Raw genomic sequence first — 22,142 nt, forward strand, 5'->3', positions numbered from 1 at the left:
AGGACAGCCCTGTCTGACCGAACGTGTGAGCATGAAGCGCTCACCTCTACCTCCTGCCAACAGCACCTGACTGTGAGCTTGTCTGTACAAAGCTGACACCCCTCTGATCCAAGCATCTGAGAAGCCCATCCTTCGTAGCGTGCCCTCTAGAAAGTCCCAGTCAACTCTGTCGTATGCCTTCTCAAAATCGAGAAGAAGAATCACAAGGTCCTCCCCACGGAGCCGTGCAAGCGCAGAAGCCTCCCAAAAAGTGAAGATGTTGTCAAGGATACTACGTTCCTTGACAAAACCTGTCTGAGTCCCATGTATAAGGCTCTCCAAAAGTGGTTGAATCCTCAAACTCAGAGCTGGGGCACCACTGTCGAATCTCATCCAAGGAGCCACCCTCCTTTGGAATGAGGTAAATCAGGCCCTCACTCATGTTATCCGGCATCACTCCTGTGTGCAGAATGTACTGAAAGGCACTACAAAGATCTGGGCCAAGAAGGTCCCAGTACTCCAAGAAGAACCTGGGAGTCAGCCCATCCTCACCTGGACAGCTACCACGAGGGAGGGCCCTAAGAGCCGTGTGCAGCTCCTCAAGCTGAAGAGGTATCTCTAGCCTCTGGCGCATCTCCTCAGTCACAAGACAAGGCATCTATGCCCAAAACTGCTCCCTGCATGCATCCTGTCTCTCTGACTCGGGCTCAGCCGACAGCAGCTCACGGTAAAAGTCAGTAGCAACTGCACGCATATCCTCTGGCTCACAAACAACTGACCCATCAGGTCTCCTCAACTGATTGACCTTGGCATGCGAGTGCCGAGGTCCCACTGTCTCAAAAAAAGCACCTGTCACTCTGTCACCCACCTGAGTCCACTGAGATGCCTGTCGGTGAAAGGCAAACTCATGGCGCCTCTCCTTTGTGCAAGCAAGCTCCTGTCGAGCCTGCTATAACTGCTCCTCCAACCATGGACTGTCTGGATGTTTCTCTTGCATCCTCTATAGTGAAGCAAAGCCTCGTCTCAGATGTTGCTCCTCCTCTCTCGCTGTAGCCCGTCGAGCCAGAGACTCCTTGAGAAAGAAGTGGCTAAGTTTAGCTAGGCCTGAGGCCACTCTGTCTGCAGGTGGAGCCTGGCTGTCCATGCCCTCTGCCCATAGAGCCTCGACCCTCTCTCTGAGTGCTGAGTCCAACAAGACCCGCTCTGGGATGCGAAGCATTGTGCTCCCACTCCTCTGTCTGTCTGCCACTGTGAGGATCACTGGTGCATGGTCCGAGAAGGATGTCCCTGCCAAGATGCCCACTGATCCCCTCAAGTCACTGAAGTGGTCACTAGTGTAGAAGCGATCTATGCGCGATAGATTCACTCCTCCCACTCTGCGGTCCGATCTAGAGAAGGCAAGACTCTCTGGAGGCCTCACAAAGCCAGAATGCTGCCATGTATCCGAGACCCTCAAAGTCATACACAACCTCTCCCAAGCTGCTAACTCGACTCCATGCACAGTAGCATGGCTGCCTCCGATCCTATCAGAAGGGTCCTCCAACATGTTGAAGTCCCCTCCTACACACCACTGGTCAACTTGTGGCCAAGACTCAACAATCTGTGACCAAAACTCTGCACGAGCACTCGCCACATTGGGCGCATAGATGTTCAGGAAACCCACAAGGCCACCCTGAACCTGCATAGTAATCCACTGAGCCCTGCCTGGCACAATAATCCCTCTGCCCACAATGGCCTGCTGCAATGAGTCCGCAATAGTCATACATACCCCTCCCTGGATGCCTCCAGGTCCAAAAGCAGCTGACCAAAAGGTATCATAGCGTCCACGCAAAATCTGACCACATCGCCGAATGCGGCTCTCAGACAAATGGTGCTCCTGAAGCATAAGGAGATCAATCTCTCCTCCCACAAGGCAACGCTGAAGCTCCTGACACAATCGGCCCCGCTGTCGCTGAAACTGGGGCCCACCTAGTCCCTGCACATTCCACGAGACGATCCTCATGGGGAGCGAGAGAGAACAGATGCTGCCGCAGCAGCAAGACGAGCTATCTTCGAGGCTGGCTTGGATGGGGAGTAATCCGCATCCGAGCGTCCTCTAGATAGGCGAGACTGCAGTGAGTGCCTGGTCCAAGCCCAAGCAGAGCGAGCCGTGCGTAAATCAACCTCCTCTGTCCAGGAGTCCTCATGAATGTATACATAGCAAGGAAAACACTGCGTATCAGCAAAAAAGTACACCACAATGTGTCTACATCCTGCTGAGTCTGGGGGTGTCACCGCAAACTTGGCCAGTGGCCACAAAGTCTGCAGTAAATCTGTAACGCCAAGTTCTCCCATGTGGTGAGAGAACTCGAGAACCTGTGTATGCAACCATCCCACCACTGAGTCGAGGGACCACTCTGTCTCAGTCCTACCACAGAGGGGGAAGGAGAAACCAACTGCTGAGTCCAAGGCCTCTGTCCCCCTAGTGGCGAGGAACAAAGCGTGGACTCTGAAGCAGGCTGCCTCGTGGTCTGCTGCGAAATCGCCGAGAAAGCGAGTTAACCCGTAATCGAAGAAATCCCAGCGGCATCGGAGGTCAATGCTCGTCAGACCACGAGGGATAGCTGCAAGAGAAGATGTCTGAATCTGCAGAGGGGGCCACATGAAGGGTTGACCCTCTCTCGCTAGGCGACTTGTGGCAAAGGCGCTGCCAAGAGCTCTCCTAGCCGCCGGCGAGGGACCAGCCTCCTGAGCCGACTGTGGTACTGAAGCAGGAGGAGGGGGAGAAGGGGCTGGGGGGGCGGGGGAGAAGAGAAGCGGGGTGGGGTGACAGAGACATGGGGGGGGCGAGGTGGGGAGTGGGCGGGAGCAGAGAGCGGGGGGGGATGAGGAGGAGGAGGGGAGATCGGAAGGCGGAGCGGCTGGCAAGGGTGAAGCGGAGGTGGAGGCTGGCGTAGGGGGCTCCTCCTGCTCAAGAGGACCAAAGCGGTTCCCCGTGGGAACCCACTGCTGCTGAGTAGGCACCTGAGGGCCACTCTGAGTGTCAGGCTGTCGTTGTGGCCCCTGGTGTCGACGGCCACGGGCCTGCTGCCACCCCTCCTCCGCTGGAGCCCCAGGCTCGCAGGGTGGCTCTGAATCTATGCGATGTGTCGCTGGTTGTGGCTGCGGCCTAGCCTTGGCAGGCTGGGGCTGAGGCTGAGGTGCGAGTCGTGGTCTCCTCCGTGGACGGGCCTTCACTAGGTGGCCCATCTGTCTGGAAATGAAGCACTGGTTCGGGAGACCCGAGCACTCCACACTCTGTCTAAACCAACCCCCACTCACCTGAGGCAGAAGGATGACCTTCAGGAGTGTGTGGGTATCTCTGACCAAAACTCGAACTGAAGGGATGCCAGTCGCCTTGGCAGCTACTGATGCTGCCGTACGAGGTGTCTCCAGGACAGTCCCGATGGCGGAGCCAATCCTGGAGAGAAGTGGAAGGTACTCCCTCCGTAAACCCGGAAAGCAGACTGAGATGGGGATGTCCGCCTCCTCTACTAGCACATTCGAAGTCGGGTCAAAACCATCTCGCCACTGTCGAAAGTGGGCGTGTGATGCTCGGATGGCCAATGGAGTCATAGCTATGACCCTGGAGGCCATCTTGGAAGTCTCGAACTCAATCTGGTAGTACCCCCGTCCGAGAATCTGGACATCCAAGATCTTGCCCACCTCTGCGAGGAGGCGGGCCTGGAGCAGGTCTCGCAGCTCTCCTCTGCTAGGACGAGTGCAGAGAACCTTGCAGATGACAGAAGTCGCCTGCAAGCGTTCTACCTCTGCGGCAAGGCTCGCTTGCTCTGTCGACGAGAGAGCAAGTCGAATGGTGGGCTCAGCGGGGTCGGGTGAGGGGGCTTCAGGCGAGTCCCTCTGTGGTAAAGCTGGAGCCTCCATCTGTGTCTACTGCTGAGTCAAAGAACCGGGCGGTGAAGAAAAAACCTGCAAACAAATCAACCAGCCACTTTTTCGAAGAGAAAGTGCTGCCGAGCCAGGTGCAGAGGGCATTCGGGAGCGAAGAGGATTGGGGGGGGGGGGGGGGGGGGGGGGGGGGGGGGGGGGATGGGGGGACGACGAGGGCGAAGAGGGCAGCCGTGTAATGTGCGGGTGCACAAGCAGCAGCGAGCGGGGGGATGGAGTGGGGAAGGCAAAGCGAGAGGAGGGCAGCGGGCTGCGGGCAGCCTTTGGGGCAGCGCGCAGACAGGGGGGGCAGCGGGTGGACTGAGGGACAACGCGCATGGGCTGAAGGGGTGGGGGGACAATGTAGGGGCAGCGGGTTTGGGGGGGGGGGGGGGGGGGGGGGGAGGAGGGAGGGTAGCGATGACGCAGCAAGGGGGGGGCGAGCAGCAGTAGCGAGCGACGCATCTCTTGCTAGTCCTTTCTCTTTTCGTGGAAGGGGAAGTTGAAGAACTCTAACTCTTAAGACTTTTGTTAAGACTGGAGACCAAAAGGTGGCCATTTCTCATAAAATCTAATATCTAATATCTAACCAACCCAAATTATTTTCTCATATTAAATTGATCACTTAATGTGGGAGAATAAACGAGAACAAGTGTTAAGATATAGACATGTGCTTATAGATCTATCTCAACACGGGGCCAATGGTAAAGGGGCCCAAATGAGAAATGGTCTATCAAAGAGCAAGGCTAACCAATGGAGCATAAGACCTTAGGGTTAGCTTCATTGAAGACCTCCAATAATGTGTGTAAAAGTCCTTTGACCTTAGGTAAGCTAGGGCTGAGCTTGAGGCGCGGGAACCCGACCCAGTCGAGATGCTTGTCCTGCTTGTCATGCTTGATGACTAAGGTGCTTGAGGTGCTTGAGGTGCTTGAGATGCTTGAGGTGCTTAATTATTGAGATGCTTGAGGTGCTTGACATGCTTGAGATGCTAGGGTTGCACTTAAGGTGAGAACCTAGCCCAAGCTTAAAGTGCTTAACGGCCAAGCTTGTGGTGGGAACTGGGCCTATGTATGAGGGGCTTGAGGTGTCAGAAAGTCAAATATTCAATCCCTACAAGGAGGGGGCGAGCCCTACATGAGGGGGGATGAGAGAGAACACCCACACACTCACACAAGGCATGCATGGTACAAAGAAAGCAAGAGGGACTCTTGTCAAGTTCCTCCTCATGTTGCCCTCATGGTGTGCCTGAAGCCTATTGGTTGGCCACCCAAGGGGTCCAATGATAATTTAGGAGATTTAATTAATTGATTTATCATTTATCTAGACCTCTCTCTCAAAGGGGAAAGGGGGACACTTGTCTCAAGGCTACCCTTGCTGCTTGTAATGCCTTCTGCTTGTGATTGGCTAGGCCTGGAGGGTCCAATGAGCTTTAAGCATGAGCTACAAGGGGGGGGGGGGGGGGGGGGGGGGGGGGGGGGGGGGGGGGTCGACCCGAGCAAGCTAGGGGGTTGCTTAGGGGGTATACTCACCCACACACACTCACAAACACTCTCATTGTGTGCTATGCAAAGTGCAAGAGCTCCCTCTCCTTCTCCAAGCAAGTAGAGGTTGAGAGCCTACACCAACACTCTTGGCTATGGAGTGCAAATCCAACCAAGAGCTATGCTTCAATGCTTAAGCCTGACATCTCCTTCTTCTTCATTACTATGCGATTATGTATGCTAGCAACAAGAGTTATGATAAGTGAGGAACTAATTCTTTCTCCTATGAAATGTTTCTTCTTCCTCTCCCCTACCCTCATTCCCTGCTAGCTCTCTCCACCTTCGAAGGTGTTTGAGGTCTTGGGACTGAGGCTTGGGATAGTTAAAGCTTTCTTCAAGTTTATGTTATGCTTGTGATGCATGAAGCTTTCCATCTTCATTGCATCACCTAGGTCACAAGGAACACAAAGATTGTATTGTAACAAGTCTCTCTTAATGGGAGAAATCATAATACAAATGCCTATTGGAGGGGGGACCGGCTCCACATAATCCGGTCCTCAATTGTTGTCATGTTCTCTAAATTCTCTCTCTTGCAAAAGTATTGTTCATGCCAAGTTAACTCATTGCTATGATTATGTTGCTATCTTCAACTATGTTCACCCGCTATGCTCACAAAGTCATTTCTCAAGAGTACTCTCATTAATTTCCGCTACTCTCAAGTTAAATAGGCCAATTCCATTATATTGGTATTAGAGCATTTGGTTTCTCTTTTCTTGCTTAAGAAGAGAGGTCTTTAAGTAGCCTATAAATGGTTGATGTTGTTAATTATATTAGGGTAAGTGGAACTGGGATCTATTATCGGTTTTGTTGGGCCCACTATGTGGGGGATGGTGCACACCTCGGGAGCTTTGGACTTAATAATGGAGTCTTTTTTAGACTTGCCTACGGCTTTACCATTATTGAGCCATAAGAAGTCCGAAAGGAGCCAGCCCTCGGCAACTCTGCTATGTTATACCTACTCCTCTACTCTCCATAATTAACCACTTTGAGCCGTGGGTGTAGATACTTAAGAGCCGATTTTCAAAGGCTAAGAGGAGTGGCAACTAAGGTTTTGAATTGCCAAAGCATACACTAAGTACATACATAAATTTTGTTAACATGGCTGACAATAATCAAGAGAGTAGAATGAACATTGATAGCTTTGATTTTGCACATGAAGGTGCTAATGATGATGCTCCCATGTTTGTGAATTATCTCGTCACTAGGTTGCAGCAAGCTATGGGCAACCCTGCTTTGCAAGCCGAAGTTACTCAACAACTTCGTGCTTATGGAATTTCCCTTCCTCTCCAAGAGGAGAGAGAGCTTAGGAGGCCTCTTGAAGAGACCCCCAAAAGAAGACTCTCTCCCATTCGAGAGGAGGAATCCAAAGAGCAAGAAAGCAATGAAAGTTTAAGTTCCTCTGAAAATGTGGCTCCACGAAGACGGCGGTCTAGACGATCACCCACTCCTCCCAAGAGGAAAAGATCAACACATAGTCCTTCTCCTCATCACTCTGAAAGGCAAGAGAGGAAACAAAGGAAGAAAAGGACTAGGAAGAGATCACCCTCTTCTCCTTCTTCTTCACCTTCCTCCTCTTCCGATGAAAGTTATGGCTATTCTCCTAGAGAGTACAAGAGGGGAGGACATCGCAAATCATTTCCTGCATGGCGAAGGTCACAAAAGCTAAAGAAGTTCAAGGAAGGAGGAAAGAGTATCTCTTTCCTCACCTATGATGGCACCTTTGGTGCTACCGACAAAGTGTTGGCCTTCATCCAGCAATTTGATGCGGCCTTTGGAGATGAGGGCTTCACAGAGTCCTCCAAGCTATCCATGTAGCTATGCACTTCCAAAATCAGCTCGTCAATGGTGGGCTAGCCTTCGTGGAAATGGTGAAGCCCCAGAGACATGGAAAACTCTACGAGTTTCCATCATGAAGCAATTCCTTGCAAGCGATGCAAAGGACAAAGTTCTTACCGAACGGCGCAACTTGAAGCTTCTCTCTCATGAGTCTATCCACAAGTACGTAGACAAGTTTTGGGATTTACATCTCAAAGCTACTGTCTTTCAAAAGATAGACTTTGTTGAGCAAAGGCAGCAATTCTGTGCTGGATTACCTGAAGAGATGGCCGAATACATCAACTCTCAACGGCCTGGTACTATTAGTGAAGTAATCCATCACACCATGGTTACTTCACGCATCAATTTCCATCAAGGGGCTAGACGTAATGTCAAGCCCATGGAAAACAAAGACAAAAATGATGCAAAGGGGAAAACCAATGTTCAAAATACTTCCCAAGTCACTTCCAACAACAACAACAACAATCGGTCCAAGGAGAAGGGAGTTTACAAAGGTAAAAATAAACTCTCTCCTGAAGAGCTTGAAGCTTTTCTCAAGGACCATAAGTGTTTCAAGTGTGGGGAGAAAGGACATGGCTATCGTTCTTGCCCCAAGAAGAATACTCGCAATGAGACTTCTAGGGCTTCCACCATCGAAGCTCCAAAAGAGGATACTCATTGCAAAGGATCATCACTTTCCTATGCTTGGGGAAAGGTAAGAGAGCATGATGCCTTCATCTTGTTTGACCCTGGCTCTACTCTGAACTTTATATCAATGGAGTTGACCACCAAGTTGGGCATTCAAGCTTTTGAGATGGGAGATATGGTAATGGCAGACACAGCTTTCAAGGGACAGCAAGCCTCCTTGACTCCCTTGATTGGGAAGTTGAGGCTTCATGTCCAAAGCTATGTCGACAAAGAAGACTTCTTCATCTCTCCTCTCCAACATGAGGATGCTATCCTAGGGGCGCCATGGTTTGACCGCATGGCTGCCAACATGAAGTTCCCTGAAAGGAGAATCTACTTCACCTACAGGGGAAAGAACATGTATATAGATGCTAGTAAGTGTGGTCACACTATTCCACTTGTAAATCCTCTTTCTTTTGGTAATTCAATGAAGAGCTCAGTTTCTGCGTACATGATTTTTGTCAAAGAGTCTCTAAAAGATACTTATGTTTCATCAAATGTAAATGGTAGGAATCAAGAAGAGTTAGACTTGTCTAATTTTCTAAAAGGATTCCAAGATGTGTTCATCGATGATATCCCTATGGACTTACCTCCAACACGAGGGGATCATGACCATCACATTGAGCTCCTTCCAGGAAGCTCACCACCTAAAAAACCTCCTTATCAAGTCTCACAAGCTCAACAAGAGGAGATCATGAGGCAAGTACAGGAATTGGTAGACAAAGGGATGGTGAGGCCTAGTTCCTCTCCCTTTTGTTCTCCAGTCCTTTTAGTGCAAAAGAAAGATGGTACATACCGTATGTGTGTGGACTATCGAGCACTAAACCATATCACTATCAAAAACAAATTTCACGTGCCTCGGGTAGAAGATCTGTTTGATAAGCTACAAGGCTCTTCCTACTTCAGTAGGATTGACCTTAAGAGTGGCTATCATCCAATAACAATAGTGGATGAAGATATCCTAAAGACCGCGTTTCGCACAACGTTTGGCCTTTATGAATATCTAGTCATGCCTTTTGGCTTGACTAATGCACCAGTTAGGTTCAATCGTCTGATGGAGAAAATTTTTAGACCTTATCGCAAATTCACTGGAGTGTTCTTTGATGATATCATAATCTACTCCAAGTCTTTGGAGGAACATAAGCAACATCTCCAAGTGATTTTTCAAGCATTGAGGGAGAACAAGCTTTTTCTCAACCAAAAGAGAAGCGAATTCTTCCTTCAAGAGATTCAATACCTAGGTCATATTATCTCTCACGATGGTATCCGTATGGATCCATCAAAGTTAGAGGTAATAAAATCATGGCCTAACCCAAGAAATATACATGAGCTAAGAAGCTTTATTGATATGTGCGCATACTATAGACGCTTCCTAGCAAAATTCTCTCAAGTAGCAAGACCACTACACGGCTAAACTAAGAAGAACGTTAAGTATGTATGGACTGCTAAGGAGAAAAATCTTTTTGAAAAGCTCAAAGAGAAGCTTACTTCCCAACCAGTCCTCATACTTCCGGATCTCTCAAAGCCATTTGAGGTCCAATGTGATGCTTGTGGTGATTGCCTTGGAGAAGTTTTGCTTCAAGAAGGGCATGCCATAGCATATGAGAGCCGAAGGCTCAATATTGATGAACGAGTCTTGTGCATTTATGAGAAAGAGCTTTTAGTTGTTCTACATGCCCTAGAAACATGGAAGCACTACCTATTGGGGACTCCATTTAACCTACGAACCGACCACCAAAGTCTCAAGTATTTCATGACGCAAACCAAGCTTTCCGACAAACAAATGAGGTGGGAAAATTTTCTTTTGCAATTTAATTTCCATATTGCTCACATAGGTGGTAAGCACAATCAAGTGGCCGATGCACTTTCACGACGACCCAAAGTTAATGCGGTGTCTATAGCTACTCACAATGATCTATCCTCTATGATAGATGAGTATGCTATTGACCCTGACTTTAGAGACATAATGTCAGCCCTTGCTTTGGGGAAGAAAGAGGAACCATTCACCTTGCAGGATGGTTATCTTCTCCATGGCAATAGGCTATGTGTTACCCATTCCCTTCGTGAGAAAGTTATGTATGAATCCCATGCTCCTCCATATGCGGGGCATAGAGGTATTCAACCTACTCTCCGAGGAGTAGAGACGTACTTCTATTGGCCTACCATGAAAGTGGACATACAAGAGTATGTTTCAAAATGTGTAGTATGCCAAAAGACCAAGTATGGTAGAGGAAAGCAACCTGGATTACTCCAGCCATTGCCTATCCCAAATTCACCATGGGAGAGTATATCCATGGATTTCATCTTTGGATTACCCAAGTCTATCCATGGGAATACAGGAATATGGACAATAGTCGACAGGTTTAGCAAGCAAGCACATTTTATTCCTGTCAAAAAGACTATTAAGGCACATCAAATGGCAACTCTCTTCATATCTCAGATTTTCAAGCACCAGGGATTACCCACATCCATCGTGTCAGATAGAGATCCTAGAATGACCAGTAATTTCTGGAAAGGTCTCTTTGAAAATCTAGGAACAAGATTGAATTTCTCTTTGGCCTATCACCCACAAACGGATGGCCAAAGTGAGATAGCTAATCTTACGATACTCGATCTACTCAAGACTTATGTTACCGAAGTAGATCAACGCTCACAATGGGAAAAGTACCTACCTCTTGTAGAGTATGCCTACAATAATATTGTACATACTTCTACGGGAAAAGCACCTTTTGAGATCATTGAGGGAAGACCTAAAATTCCCTTGCCACTCAAAGAACATGGGAAGATCTTCGCCGCCGATGAGTATAGCCGTGACCTACAAGAATCTTTTCAAAAGATTAAGGAGGCTATATCCATCTCTCAACAAAGGAAAAAAGATGCTGCTGATAAGCACAGAAGAGCTTTAATGTTCAAAGAAAATGATTGGGTCTTACTCAAGTTTTCTAAGGCTCTATTAAGGCAAACGACGGGAAAAAATCCTACGGGCCATCAAAAGTATTATGCTAAACTAGCAAAAAGATACTATGGTCTTTTCCAAATCTTAAAGCCCATCAATGAGACGGCTTATCAACTCAAGTTGCCCAACCATTGGCTCATACACAATGCCTTTCATGTAAGCCTACTTAAGCCCTACAAAGGAGAGCCACCAAACTGAACCAATTATTAAAGACCCTCCCGAAGTTGAAGACCAAGAAGAGGTGCTACAACCCGAAGCTATCCTTCGGCATGAAGACAAGGTACTACGACATGGTAAGATTATCCGACGATATCTTATTAAGTTCAAAAATTATCCTTTTGAAGATGCTAGATGGATGCAAGGAATACAACATAAGGATAATATGAACCTTGTCAATGCTTACAATGCCACATTAGAGTAAGAAAATGTACAAATTTCTTTTAAATGACTCATGTTTTTGTCTTATAATACTAGTCCTCTTTTTAATTGTGCACAAATTTAACTAGTATGCATGCTTAGAATCATGTTTGTGATGACGACGTCTCTCAAACACCAAGTAGAATTTGTCATTCTACTTTGGGAGAATGAAATGGACTAAAGAGCAGACATGATTGCGGCAGCTATGTCTCCCAAGCACCAAATGGATTAGTCATCCATCTTGGAAAGATGTCGTAGGGTAAACAGGGATCCTCTACCCGCTAAGTAAAATTGACTAATGACTAAGGCTTTATCTCTTCTACCTCATAGTCGAGGACGACTATGATTTCAAGACAGAGGTAATGTCATAAAATCTAATATCTAATATCTAACCAACCCAAATGATTTTCTCATATTAAATTGATCACTTAATGTGGGAGAATAAACGGGAACAAGTGTTAAGATATAGACATGTGCTTATAGATCTATCTCAACACGGGGCCAATGGTAAAGGGGCCCAAATGAGAAATGGTCTATCAAAAAGCAAGGCTAACCAATGGAGCATAAGACCTTAGGGTTAGCTTCATTGAATACCTCCAATAATGTGTGTAAAAGTCCTTTGACCTTAGGTAAGGGTTGAGCTTGAGGCGCGGGAACCCGACCCAGTCGAGATGATTGTCATGCTTGATGACTAAGGTGCTTGAGGTGCTTGATGATTGAGGTTCTTGAGATGCTTGAGGTGCTTAATTATTGAGATGCTTGAGGTGCTTGACATGCTTGAGATGATAGGGTTGCACTTAAGGTGAGAACCTAGCCCAAGCTTAAAGTGCTTAACGGCCAAGCTTGTGGTGGGAATTGGGCCTATGTATGAGGGGCTTGAGGTGTCAAAAAGTCAAATATTCAATCCCTGCAAGGAGGGGGCAAGCCCTACATGAGAGGGGATGAGAGAGAACACCCACACACTCACACAAGGCATGCATGGTACAAAGAAAGCAAGAGGGACACTTGTCAAGTTCCTCCTCATGTTGCCCTCATGGTGTGCCTGAAGCCTATTGGTTGGCCACCCAAGGGGTCCAATGATAATTTAGGAGATTTAATTAATTGATTTAGCATTTATCTAGCACTCTCTCTCAAAGAGGACTTGTCTCAAGGCTACCCTTGCTGCTTGTAATGCCTCCTGCTTGTGATTGGCTAGACCTGGAGGGGTCCAATGAGCTTTAAGCATGAGCTACAAGGGGGGGTCGACCCAAGCAAGCTAGGGGGTTGCTTAGGGGGTATACTCACCCACACACACTCACAAACACTCTCATTGTGTGCTATGCAAAGTGCAAGAGATCCCTCTCCTTCTCCAAGGAAGTAGAGGTTGAGAGCCTACACCAACACTCTTGGCTATGGAGTGCAAATCCAACCAAGAGCTATGCTTCAATGCTTAAGCTTGACATCTCCTTCTTCTTCATTACTATGCTATTATGTATTCTAGCAACAAGAGTTATGATAAGTGAGGAACTAATTCTTTCTCCTATGAAATGTTTCTTCTTCCTCTCCCCTACCCTCATTCCCTGCTAGCTCTCTCCACCTTCGAAGGTGTTTGAGGTCTTGGGACTGAGGCTTGGGATAGTTAAAGCTTTCTTCAAGTTTATGTTATGCTTGTGATGCATGAAGCTTTCCATCTTCATTGCATCACCTAGGTCACAAGGAACACAAAGATTGTATTGTAACAAGTCTCTCTTAATGGGAGAAATCATAATACAAATGCCTATTGGAGGGGGGACCGGCTCCACATAATCCGGTCCTCAATTGTTGTCATGTTCTCTAAATTCTCTCTCTTGCAAAAGTATTGTTCATGCCAAGTTAACTAATTGCTATGATTATGTTGCTATCTTCAACTATGTTCACCCGCTATGCTCACAAAGTCATTTCTCAAAAGTACTCTCATTAATTTCCGCTACTCTCAAGTTAAATAGGCCAATTCCATTACACCATTTATAACAAGGTAGTGGAGGTAGCACTTTGCCTTGGCCGCTTGATAATTTTTCCCTCAGAGATTTAGCGTCCCGAAGTTGCTGCCACCTTCTTCTAGCATCCAATTTACAAGGAGTGATCAGCTCCGATCGATTTTTTGTTTTCTTCCACTCATAGACAAATGGAAAAAATTAATGATGGATAAACTTATCCTATTGGTCTTCTGTTTGGTCCTCTAGAGAAGGCAAGATAACGTAGGAGTCTTCGTCGTTCACACAGCACCTAGGATATTTGTCATCTAGCAGGAGGGTGTTATCTTTGTTGAATTGTTGTTGAATTGTGGAAACTCTTTCCAAAAAGTTTCGAAGACTAGAAAGAGCACATGTTCCCCTTGCTCATGAATTCATGAGCTTCTACGGGTGCCTCCTTTGCAATCCACCCATTTGAGCACCTGTGGGCCTAAGGCAAGCACAATTCTATCCTCTTTTCCAGGTCTCGATAGCAGCTTGTGTTCCAGACGTACACTTCAACAATCTGGCTAGCCCCAAGAACAAACCACTCTACAAAATGGTGCACATAGTGGTTCAAATTATTGTCCTGCTTCACCTTTCAAAAGTGCAGCATGTCCACGTTAGGCGAGCTTGGTCCCTCTCTCTTGTCATGAGTTGACAATAAGCACATCATTAATATTAATGATCAAGGCATTCCAATTATCCTCCAAAAGGTGAGGGACACGAAACTCAGTTACTAGGGGTGTCTCCCAATTAAAGTGACCCAAGTCTTCTTGAGCACAATGATGGTGCCCAACATTACCAACAATCACTTGTATTTTCACTACAGCGTCCAAAAAACCACACCCAGTAAATTGTAATGAAGATTGACACCATGAGACAAAAAAATATATCTTATATTCAAATTAAGTAAATAGCACAAAAAGCACATGGAACTTAAAGTTTTCAATGTGCGCGGGTTTTGGGGGAGTCTTGATTAGTACTTTTCTTTGGATATGGATGATGCATTCCTTTCTCCTACTTGTGTTTCTTCCTCAGGGTATCTGCAATTACTCATAATGTATCCACATCCTGTGCTCCTCCACTTTATCCATGGTTTCCAATTTTGGGATCACAATAATGTTTATGGAGAAAAAACCAAAATCTGCTCGAACAAAAATGGAACACTACATATATTCACTTCATTACCTTCTTGGTTGTCAGTTGAGAGCTTGTTGGAGTCATGTCCAATGGTTTCCTTGCCATGGTTCTTAACCACAAATGGTTCAGCCTCGGGGTCCTTCACTCTATCCCCACTTTTTACAACAGCCTTGCCATGCTAAAACCCTATGTCAAAGAGTCCTGTATTGTTCTCCTCAAGTTCAAACAGTTCTGTATTGTTCTTGTCAAGTTCAAGCAGACGAGAACTTTTATCAGCATTGGTTTCTGTGAAGAAAAAAATCATGTTAAGGGACTTATCTCATGACAAGTGGATTTAAGCTGAGTATAGTGAACCCACCCTCCGGCTCTGTGTACGCAATTTTGAGTGCCCAGCACTTGGCAATTTCTGGAATCTTTACTGTGCACAATGGGTGAGTGCACTTTGCCATAGTGCCGCATAGAACTGCAAAGCAAAATGGGTGATATATGTGTTGACATTCCAGCGAGAAGACCCCTGCCATGTGGTTAGCTGAGGGGTTTCCCACATGTAACACAGTCCCCCCAATACACACAAATGGTTTCAAAACAGAGGCATTAGTCGGTGGTGAAGGGACAATGATGCCTTTACCCTTTTACTGGATATATCCATGAATGCTTTTTGAGACGTCAAGGCTTCTAATTCAAATTCCAAATCCATATTCCTTGGTTGTCGACCATAGCATAAACAACAGTGGGGAGAGTAAGATCATTTCATGCTTGGATGGACTTAATTAAGTGCACAAGCTTGAATGCTTCTATTCAACTTCTTCTAAATAATTCAAAGAAAATTAAAAAATGCTTGACAAATCTTATCAAAACGCTTTGTAGGCATTTCTAAGCGCTTTCTAACCACTTGTTTAGCACTTTTAAACCACCTATTGAGCACCATTGAGCACTTCAGAGCACTTTCTAACCACCTACTCACCACTTTCTAAGCACCTAGTTACCACTTTCTTGGCAACATAAAGCATTTTGAATCACTTTCTAACAACCTATTTAGCAACATTGAGCACTTCAAAGCACTTTCTTACCACCAAGTCACCACTTTGTACTCCTTGTGAGCAAAGAAAGTGCTTCAGAGTAGTATAGATTGGTTCCTTGAAGCACTTTGAAGTACTTTCTAAGCACCATTCAACATTGTGGAGCACTTCAAAGCAGTCGCTTCACTCAATCCTTACCACTGGGTCTAAAATTCATAACCAGCTAGTGAGCAATTAAGAGCTATGTCAAAGTACTTTCAAAGACCTCTCATCACTTTCTCGCCACTTTTTGACCACCTATTAAGCCCTTTCAAGAATATTGTAGGCACCATTGAGCACTTCAAAGCACTTTCTAAGCAACTGGTACCACTTTCTTGGCACCATAAAGCATTTCAAATCACTTTCTGACCACCTATTGAGCAACAGTGAGCACTTCAAAGCACTTTCTTACCAGCTAGTCACCACTTTTACTCCTTGTGAGCAGTTAAAGTGCTTCAAATTGCAGATTGGTTCCTTGAAAGCACTTTGAAGTACTTTCTAAGCACCATTCAGTACTGTGGAGCACTTCAAAACAGACTATTCACTCAATCCTTTCCACTAGGTCAAAACTTTATAACTGAAGGTGCCACGGGAAGCATGTGCAAGTGTAAGTGCAAGAACAAAGAGAGAGAGAGAGAGAGAGAGACCTGCTTTGGGTGGAGTACACAGCAACATTATCCTGTTGCAGCTCCTTATTTTGTTGTATTAAAAAATAAGTGTATTATGGTTAAGTTAATAGATGGGTTAGTAGTAAGTGGAATGTCTGGCCAGTTGGCTTGAATCCCAACAAACTCCCACTTGAAGGTCAACGCAGCCCAAGTGACCTGGTATGTACAACGTGAAGCAATCTAGTGGCTTCAACCTATACCCATCAACTCACTGCAATGTGTAAACCGCTCCAAAGCTAAGCCTTTTGTCAAAGCATCTGCTGGGTTGTCATCAGTGTGTACCTTGACCAAATCAATGAGCTTTTTGGCCAAGAAATCTCTCACGAGATGATACCTCACTTCAATGTGTTTCGATTTGGAGTGAAACAGGGGATTCCTTGCCAATGCAAGAGCACTCTGACTATCACAATATATCACTGGAGTCTCATCAATGCCAAGATTTTTGACCAAGCGAGATAACCATACAACCTCTTTACTTGCATCCGACAATGCAACGTACTGTGGCGGGCCCTGCATGTGCGCCTTAGATAGGGCCCCTCCCCCCGCGGGTGTTTTTTTTGGCAGCCCTCGCCACCTGCAACCACTCTCCGCATCATCTTAGATTCGTTTTTTTTTTTTTTTTGCGCCAGCCGGTATTCCCTACAGGCACATTTTTCAACAAATCACAACATGATACATAAGCAAGATTTTAAGAATAGGTCTCTAAATTGGGAATAGATCTTCTCTAACTTGGGGGTCAAAATTCTCTCTCTAAATTGACGTCTTTATCCTAGTGCATCAGCTTTGAACAGGAGTTCACTAGCTTCAAAGTAAGAGACGTTCTCTCTCTCTCTCTCTCTCTCTCTCTCTCTCTCTCAATTGAACTATGCGACACGAGTGAATAGCTGAGAGTTAAAGAGGCAAAAAGGCGAGAGGTGGAGAATGTGTAGATTCGGCTCATAACTCATGCACAACTAGTGGTCAAGGAGCAGGCCGCTATAGAGAAACAACAATAATTGTAAAGAGCCATGAAATTGGATCGTTTTACAAGCAGCTAGAGGTAATAAATCATTATTATATTTTTTAAATTCACCAATTCATTGTACTAGATGCTTGATGTCAATCTGCGTATGTCTTGTTGGGTTCTATAAATGTTCTATAGCAATGCCAACCAAGACTAGTTTTAGATTTTTCTCAATGCTCCATTTGGAAAATTTCAATATTGAGGGTCTCAGGAGCATTAGAAAAGGTCGTGTGCAAAAATTGAGACACGAAGAAGGTTAGAATTTGGCATTTTACTATCTAGGGTAGAGGAGCCAATAAGGGGACGGGTAACTTGGGGAGCTTGAATCTCTCTCCTCCGAGCTCAATTTTTTGCGCTGAGTAGCTCAATTTAATCGCCTTTTCACAAGCTTTCAAGAAAAATAATTTGAGATTGATCGGGTTTGAGAGTCGATAGTCGCGGCACGATTTTCAAAATCAAGTGTATCAAAAATCGGCATGAATAAGAACATCAATGGGGGCCCAAAGAGGTAAAATGCAACCACAACATCTTGAACCCACGCCTTGGCCAATGAGAAGGCTTTACTTCGAATGAACTAGCCGTTTCAACTCCACTTTTTTATGCCTCTTTTGGTCCCCAAACATATTATATTTAGGGGTTCATGTGTCTTTCCTCTGCGGGCTGTACCACAACTAGCCCCTCTACCCTATCTATTCTAAATATCTATTCTATATATTATGTAGAGAGACATTCAGGGGGACACGTGGTGCAATTTGTTTCATCCGAGTGCCCGTGCAACTAGAGAGAGAGAGAGAGAGAGAGAGAGAGAGGGGGGCAGCCGAAGGCCTCCGGCTATGTATTTGGAAATGAAGATATTACCTTCTCAATTGTGTGCATTTACTTTCTTAGATGAAGATGAGAAGGATTTGAAACCGGCTCACTTTGGGTATGAACAAAATCATATCAAAAATCACTTTACAAGATCTTCAAGCGGAAAACACTTTCGTTCAGGCAAGCCGCCGATTGCACGCCCACTAAAACGATTCCAATCAAAGCAGAGTCAACCACAGATCCTATCTCTGCTACACAAGGATACCGCCACAAAAGGGTATTTTCAGCTCGTAATGTTCAAGTTCACACACACAAGATTCCCCCCCAAACCGCACCCAAAAAACAAAAACGCATCAACCAAATTGTCTCTCCTCTGAAAAGATTTCAGCGTGAACGCCATGCCATGGCCATCTTTGTGGCAAGGTGGGGCAAAACGATGCCTGTGAGAATGAACTCTTCTTCACTACCACAAAAAATCCCATTTGCTGGCCTTGATTTTATAAGGGCAAACTAAAGATACAACCAGTATTTATGCCAGTTTTGGATCCATTTTGTTGGGCTTGATTTTATAAGGGCAACTAAAGATACAACCAGTATTTATGCCAGAATATGATCCATAACTCCGACTAAAATGCCCTAAACCCGGCACCTAAAATTCAGATCTAATGAAATTACAACCACTATTGACCGGGAAATCTACACTGTGATTCTCAATTGCTTCCTGCATTCATTTACACTCCAAATCAAGATAATAGCGCTGGGATACTTTACTGTAAGTGCTCGACGTTCATGATCGTTCCACCATTGAACAACCTCATCACAAAGTGCTTGGAACCCAACACCCGGGTAATCCTCAAAGCTACAGCAATCCTGTGGTTCAAAAATCGAATACAATGCACAAATCAAAAAAAGAGCAGCTGCACAGCATCAAGACCACTTAATTCAGGAGAATACAGAGACCGATGGTTGCATTACCCCATACAGAAATATTTCTTTACCGGGAAAAGAGAGTACAAGCGCAATTGTGTCGGTGCTACATGACACAAAAACTGCACCAAAAAAGGGTTTTACAACTACGATCTAAGGGTTACATTTCTTATATTGTTGATAGAACGCTTCATCAGAGCGGGTATAGAGGCAGCATACAGACAGTTGAAGTCTTCATATTAGAACCATGAAGCCAAAAAAACGTCTTGTATGTCATGCTCTCCACAAAAATGGTTTATATGGGGATATATGGAACAGTTATTGGAAATGGCTTTTTTACACCACCAGGGATCATATAAAAGGTCTAATCCTGCTTTTTCCAAATTGATGAAAGATGTCCTATGCTCTGCATAACTCGGTATATCAACCGTAGCACCAGAGACCTTGTAAACCCGAACCATGTGTGGATGAAAACCATACAAGAAGCTCTTCTGAGATCTCTTGTTCCCTTTGTTGCTGTTTCTTGGAGACCTCTTCTGGCACTAATGAGCTCCGACACACAGGACATGTGAACTGTTCTTGTTTCAGCCACTGGTCTAAGCAGCCTTTATGAAACAAATGCCTACAGAATGGTAAGAGACGAACCTCCTGATCTTTGTGAAATTCTTGTAAACAGACGGAGCAATCTGCATCAACCTGCGCTCGCACATGAAGATCCGGGTTGTAAGCTGTAAGAGGAAGGGCTTGCCTTGTTTCAGTAGACAACCCTGATAACATCAAACCAGAGCAAAAACTATGATCATCAGGAAATTCTCTTGCACCCGAAGCTTCACTAGACCCTGGAGCAGCTGAGAGCAACCCAATGACTTGCATAAACGAAAAAAGTGCATGCTTGATATGTCCAACAGACATGGCGATGTTGATAATGAGCATAGGTAAAATGTCATTAGAGATGTTCGAGGACCCAGGGAGACCCATGGTGGAAAAGGCACAAGAATAACTGTAATGCAGACACTCGACCTGCACAAAAAGTTTGAAGGACAGGAATGAGAGGACTTCAAAAGACAATCCCAAAAACCATAACAAATATATGTTACATCCTTCACAGTTCTAGGAATTTGTTGACATCAATAAACCTTGCATATCAATGAAGTTGCGCTCCAACGCTGATAATTTAGAGCAGTGAATACGATATGAAGAGAATCAAACAAAGGAAAGGAAAATAAGATGGGACACTCTTGCAACTGTAATTCCATGCTTATGTTATCCAGAAAAAAATTATCATACATGCCACAGAAGAATGATCTAATTGGAAACAAAGCCAAGACCATGCTGAGGGCTATAATGAGAAAATACTTCATTCTGTTCGTTAAGACCATGAGACTAACTGTTCATGCACCTTGCAAGTCTTAGGGCTAGATGGACCATGCAAGATCAACTACAAAACCGGATAAAAACAGTGCAAAGCAGGGAAAAAGGGCTTATGCGAGAAATCGCAAGCCAAGAATCAGGTGCAAATGGACATCAAAGCAGCATCCAAACTTACTGGACCCAGACAAAGGAAGCACGATCGAAATCGGAATGAGGTAAGCAGGTAGAAATTCATGAAAAACAAAGCATAAATCTAGCAACAGATGAGCGTTAGGACAAAAAGAAGAGGCTGAGCGGTCAATCAAGCAAAAGATCAGAATGCAGAAGATGCGAGATTATCTTACCGTCAGGATGAGGAGATGAAGGGGAAACGGAAAGGAGATGGCATGGAAGCGAGGGATGAAGAGCTAGAGTTTCGAGATCTCCGCAGAGGTTAGGGTTTGCTGCGTCTGCGGGGCGAGGTCGAGCTCCATAGCCAATCTGCGGTTTAGAGTGGCTCCCTGGATCTGCGAGGAAGCAGCCAAATGGCAGAAAAGACAGGCGGTGGAAACATCGCGAGAGATGGGCAATTTATACCGCATCGATTAATTTGCGGGCTATAAGAAAGCCCTCACAATTTCACAAAATACCTGACACGTCGTCTTGTGACGTCACCCTCCCGCGTACCGCGCCTCCCTCCACCACGTCGACCCCACACGTCCAAGGTTCGCCAGGTGGCCTGCCCTTTCACGTGGATCTTTCCATCCTGGCAGCTTACGTGGATCACCCCAATGACCCCATCCTTCTTCTTTCTTAGGCCCATGTCACACACGTCCGCCCGGACTTTTGCATAAATACTTGGCTAGACACGGAAGGTGTCCACAGCGATCGAAACAAGCTGGGTTGATCCCCTTGCCCATCACAAGTGCACGCTGACATGCAAAAGCTGCAGCGCACTAAGTTTTGAGTGATACCCCGCCCAGCATGCATTAGCAACGAAGCACCACTCCCTGAACTCTGCTGATTTTGGCAAAGTTGGTCTCACCCCCACCTTGAGACAAACACCTTGTCAAGATTTTAGCTTTCGTCATACGCTTCCCTCCAAATTGCTCAAGCATAGCTACACAATAGTGACATTGTAGTACAAATTATAGGACATCATTTTTGAAAGCTGTGTGGATTTAGGCCGACATTGTATGTATGCCATTTGAAGAAGGGGACAAAGATGCAGCATGGCACCCATGCAAAATAATTGTGTGGCAAGTGCTTGAAGGTGCCAAGTGTATTCTCAGTTTGAAAAATGTTGGTCGTGTCTAGGGCGCCATCTTTCAAATGTGTCGATGCTTCTTGCAAAGAAAATGGTCGTCCACCTGTCAAGGTCATGGTGGGGGATGCCCATCTAATCACTTGTACAAAAGATAATGTTAGAAGATGAATCTAGGCTACAAGTTATTACCATGTAGGATGTTTTACTTGTATGAATTTCTATCGATCCCCTGTTGTTTTGTGTGTGTGTGTGTGTGTGTGTGTGTGTGTGTGTGTGTGTGGGGGGGGGGGGGGGGGGGGGGGGTTTGGGACAAATGGATGCATATACATGTCAAACTTAGTCCATACTTCTACTTATCACATGATTAAGAAGGACACTACCAAGCTCGCTACTCAATGGCATGTGTACATATGGACTCTCACTAAAAGTTTTTTTTTTGTCTTAACTCATGGATGTTGTTGATTAATTGGGTACATTTGAAGGTTTTTTTATCCTCTTGGTGCATCTGCTCAAGGAAACAAGTTTTTCTTTATGAACTTGTTAATGGATATATTCCTCCTTTCATAATAACCTTAACAAATTTTCAAATTAACATGTTTTAACACATATTTCCAAGGAGAAGGCCAAAACGATGAGCATAGTCCG

At 45.5% G+C, this 22,142-nt stretch overlaps 1 protein-coding gene across 2 annotated transcripts; it reads right to left on the reverse strand.

Moving 5' to 3' along the window:
* Positions 1-18,306: 18,306 nt before the first annotated feature.
* LOC147427047 (putative E3 ubiquitin-protein ligase XERICO) lies at positions 18,307-20,812 on the reverse strand. 2 transcript variants are annotated; one of them, XM_086498864.1, is made up of 3 exons: positions 20,596-20,812; positions 19,526-19,900; positions 18,307-18,823 (listed from the first exon to the last, which is right to left on the reverse strand). In XM_086498864.1, exons 2-3 carry the CDS (start codon positions 19,856-19,858, stop codon positions 18,650-18,652), a joined length of 507 nt encoding a protein of 168 aa, XP_086354990.1. In that variant the 5' UTR covers positions 19,859-19,900; positions 20,596-20,812; the 3' UTR covers positions 18,307-18,649. The 2 variants fall into 2 exon arrangements, with proteins under 2 accessions (XP_086354990.1, XP_086354989.1); XM_086498863.1 differs by lacking the exon at positions 18,307-18,823 and having other exon boundaries at positions 18,933-19,900; positions 20,596-20,806.
* Positions 20,813-22,142: the final 1,330 nt, after the last annotated feature.

This window comes from Adiantum capillus-veneris, chromosome 24 (assembly GCF_014529385.1).
Source record: "Adiantum capillus-veneris isolate H3 chromosome 24, ASM1452938v2, whole genome shotgun sequence".
Taxonomy (NCBI): Eukaryota; Viridiplantae; Streptophyta; class Polypodiopsida; order Polypodiales; family Pteridaceae; genus Adiantum; species Adiantum capillus-veneris.

Excerpts from the sequence above, each read along its gene's own strand:
- LOC147427047 (XM_086498863.1), bottom strand. The coding sequence starts at position 19,858 with ATGGGTCTCCCTGGGTCCTCGAACATCTCTAATGACATTTTACCTATG.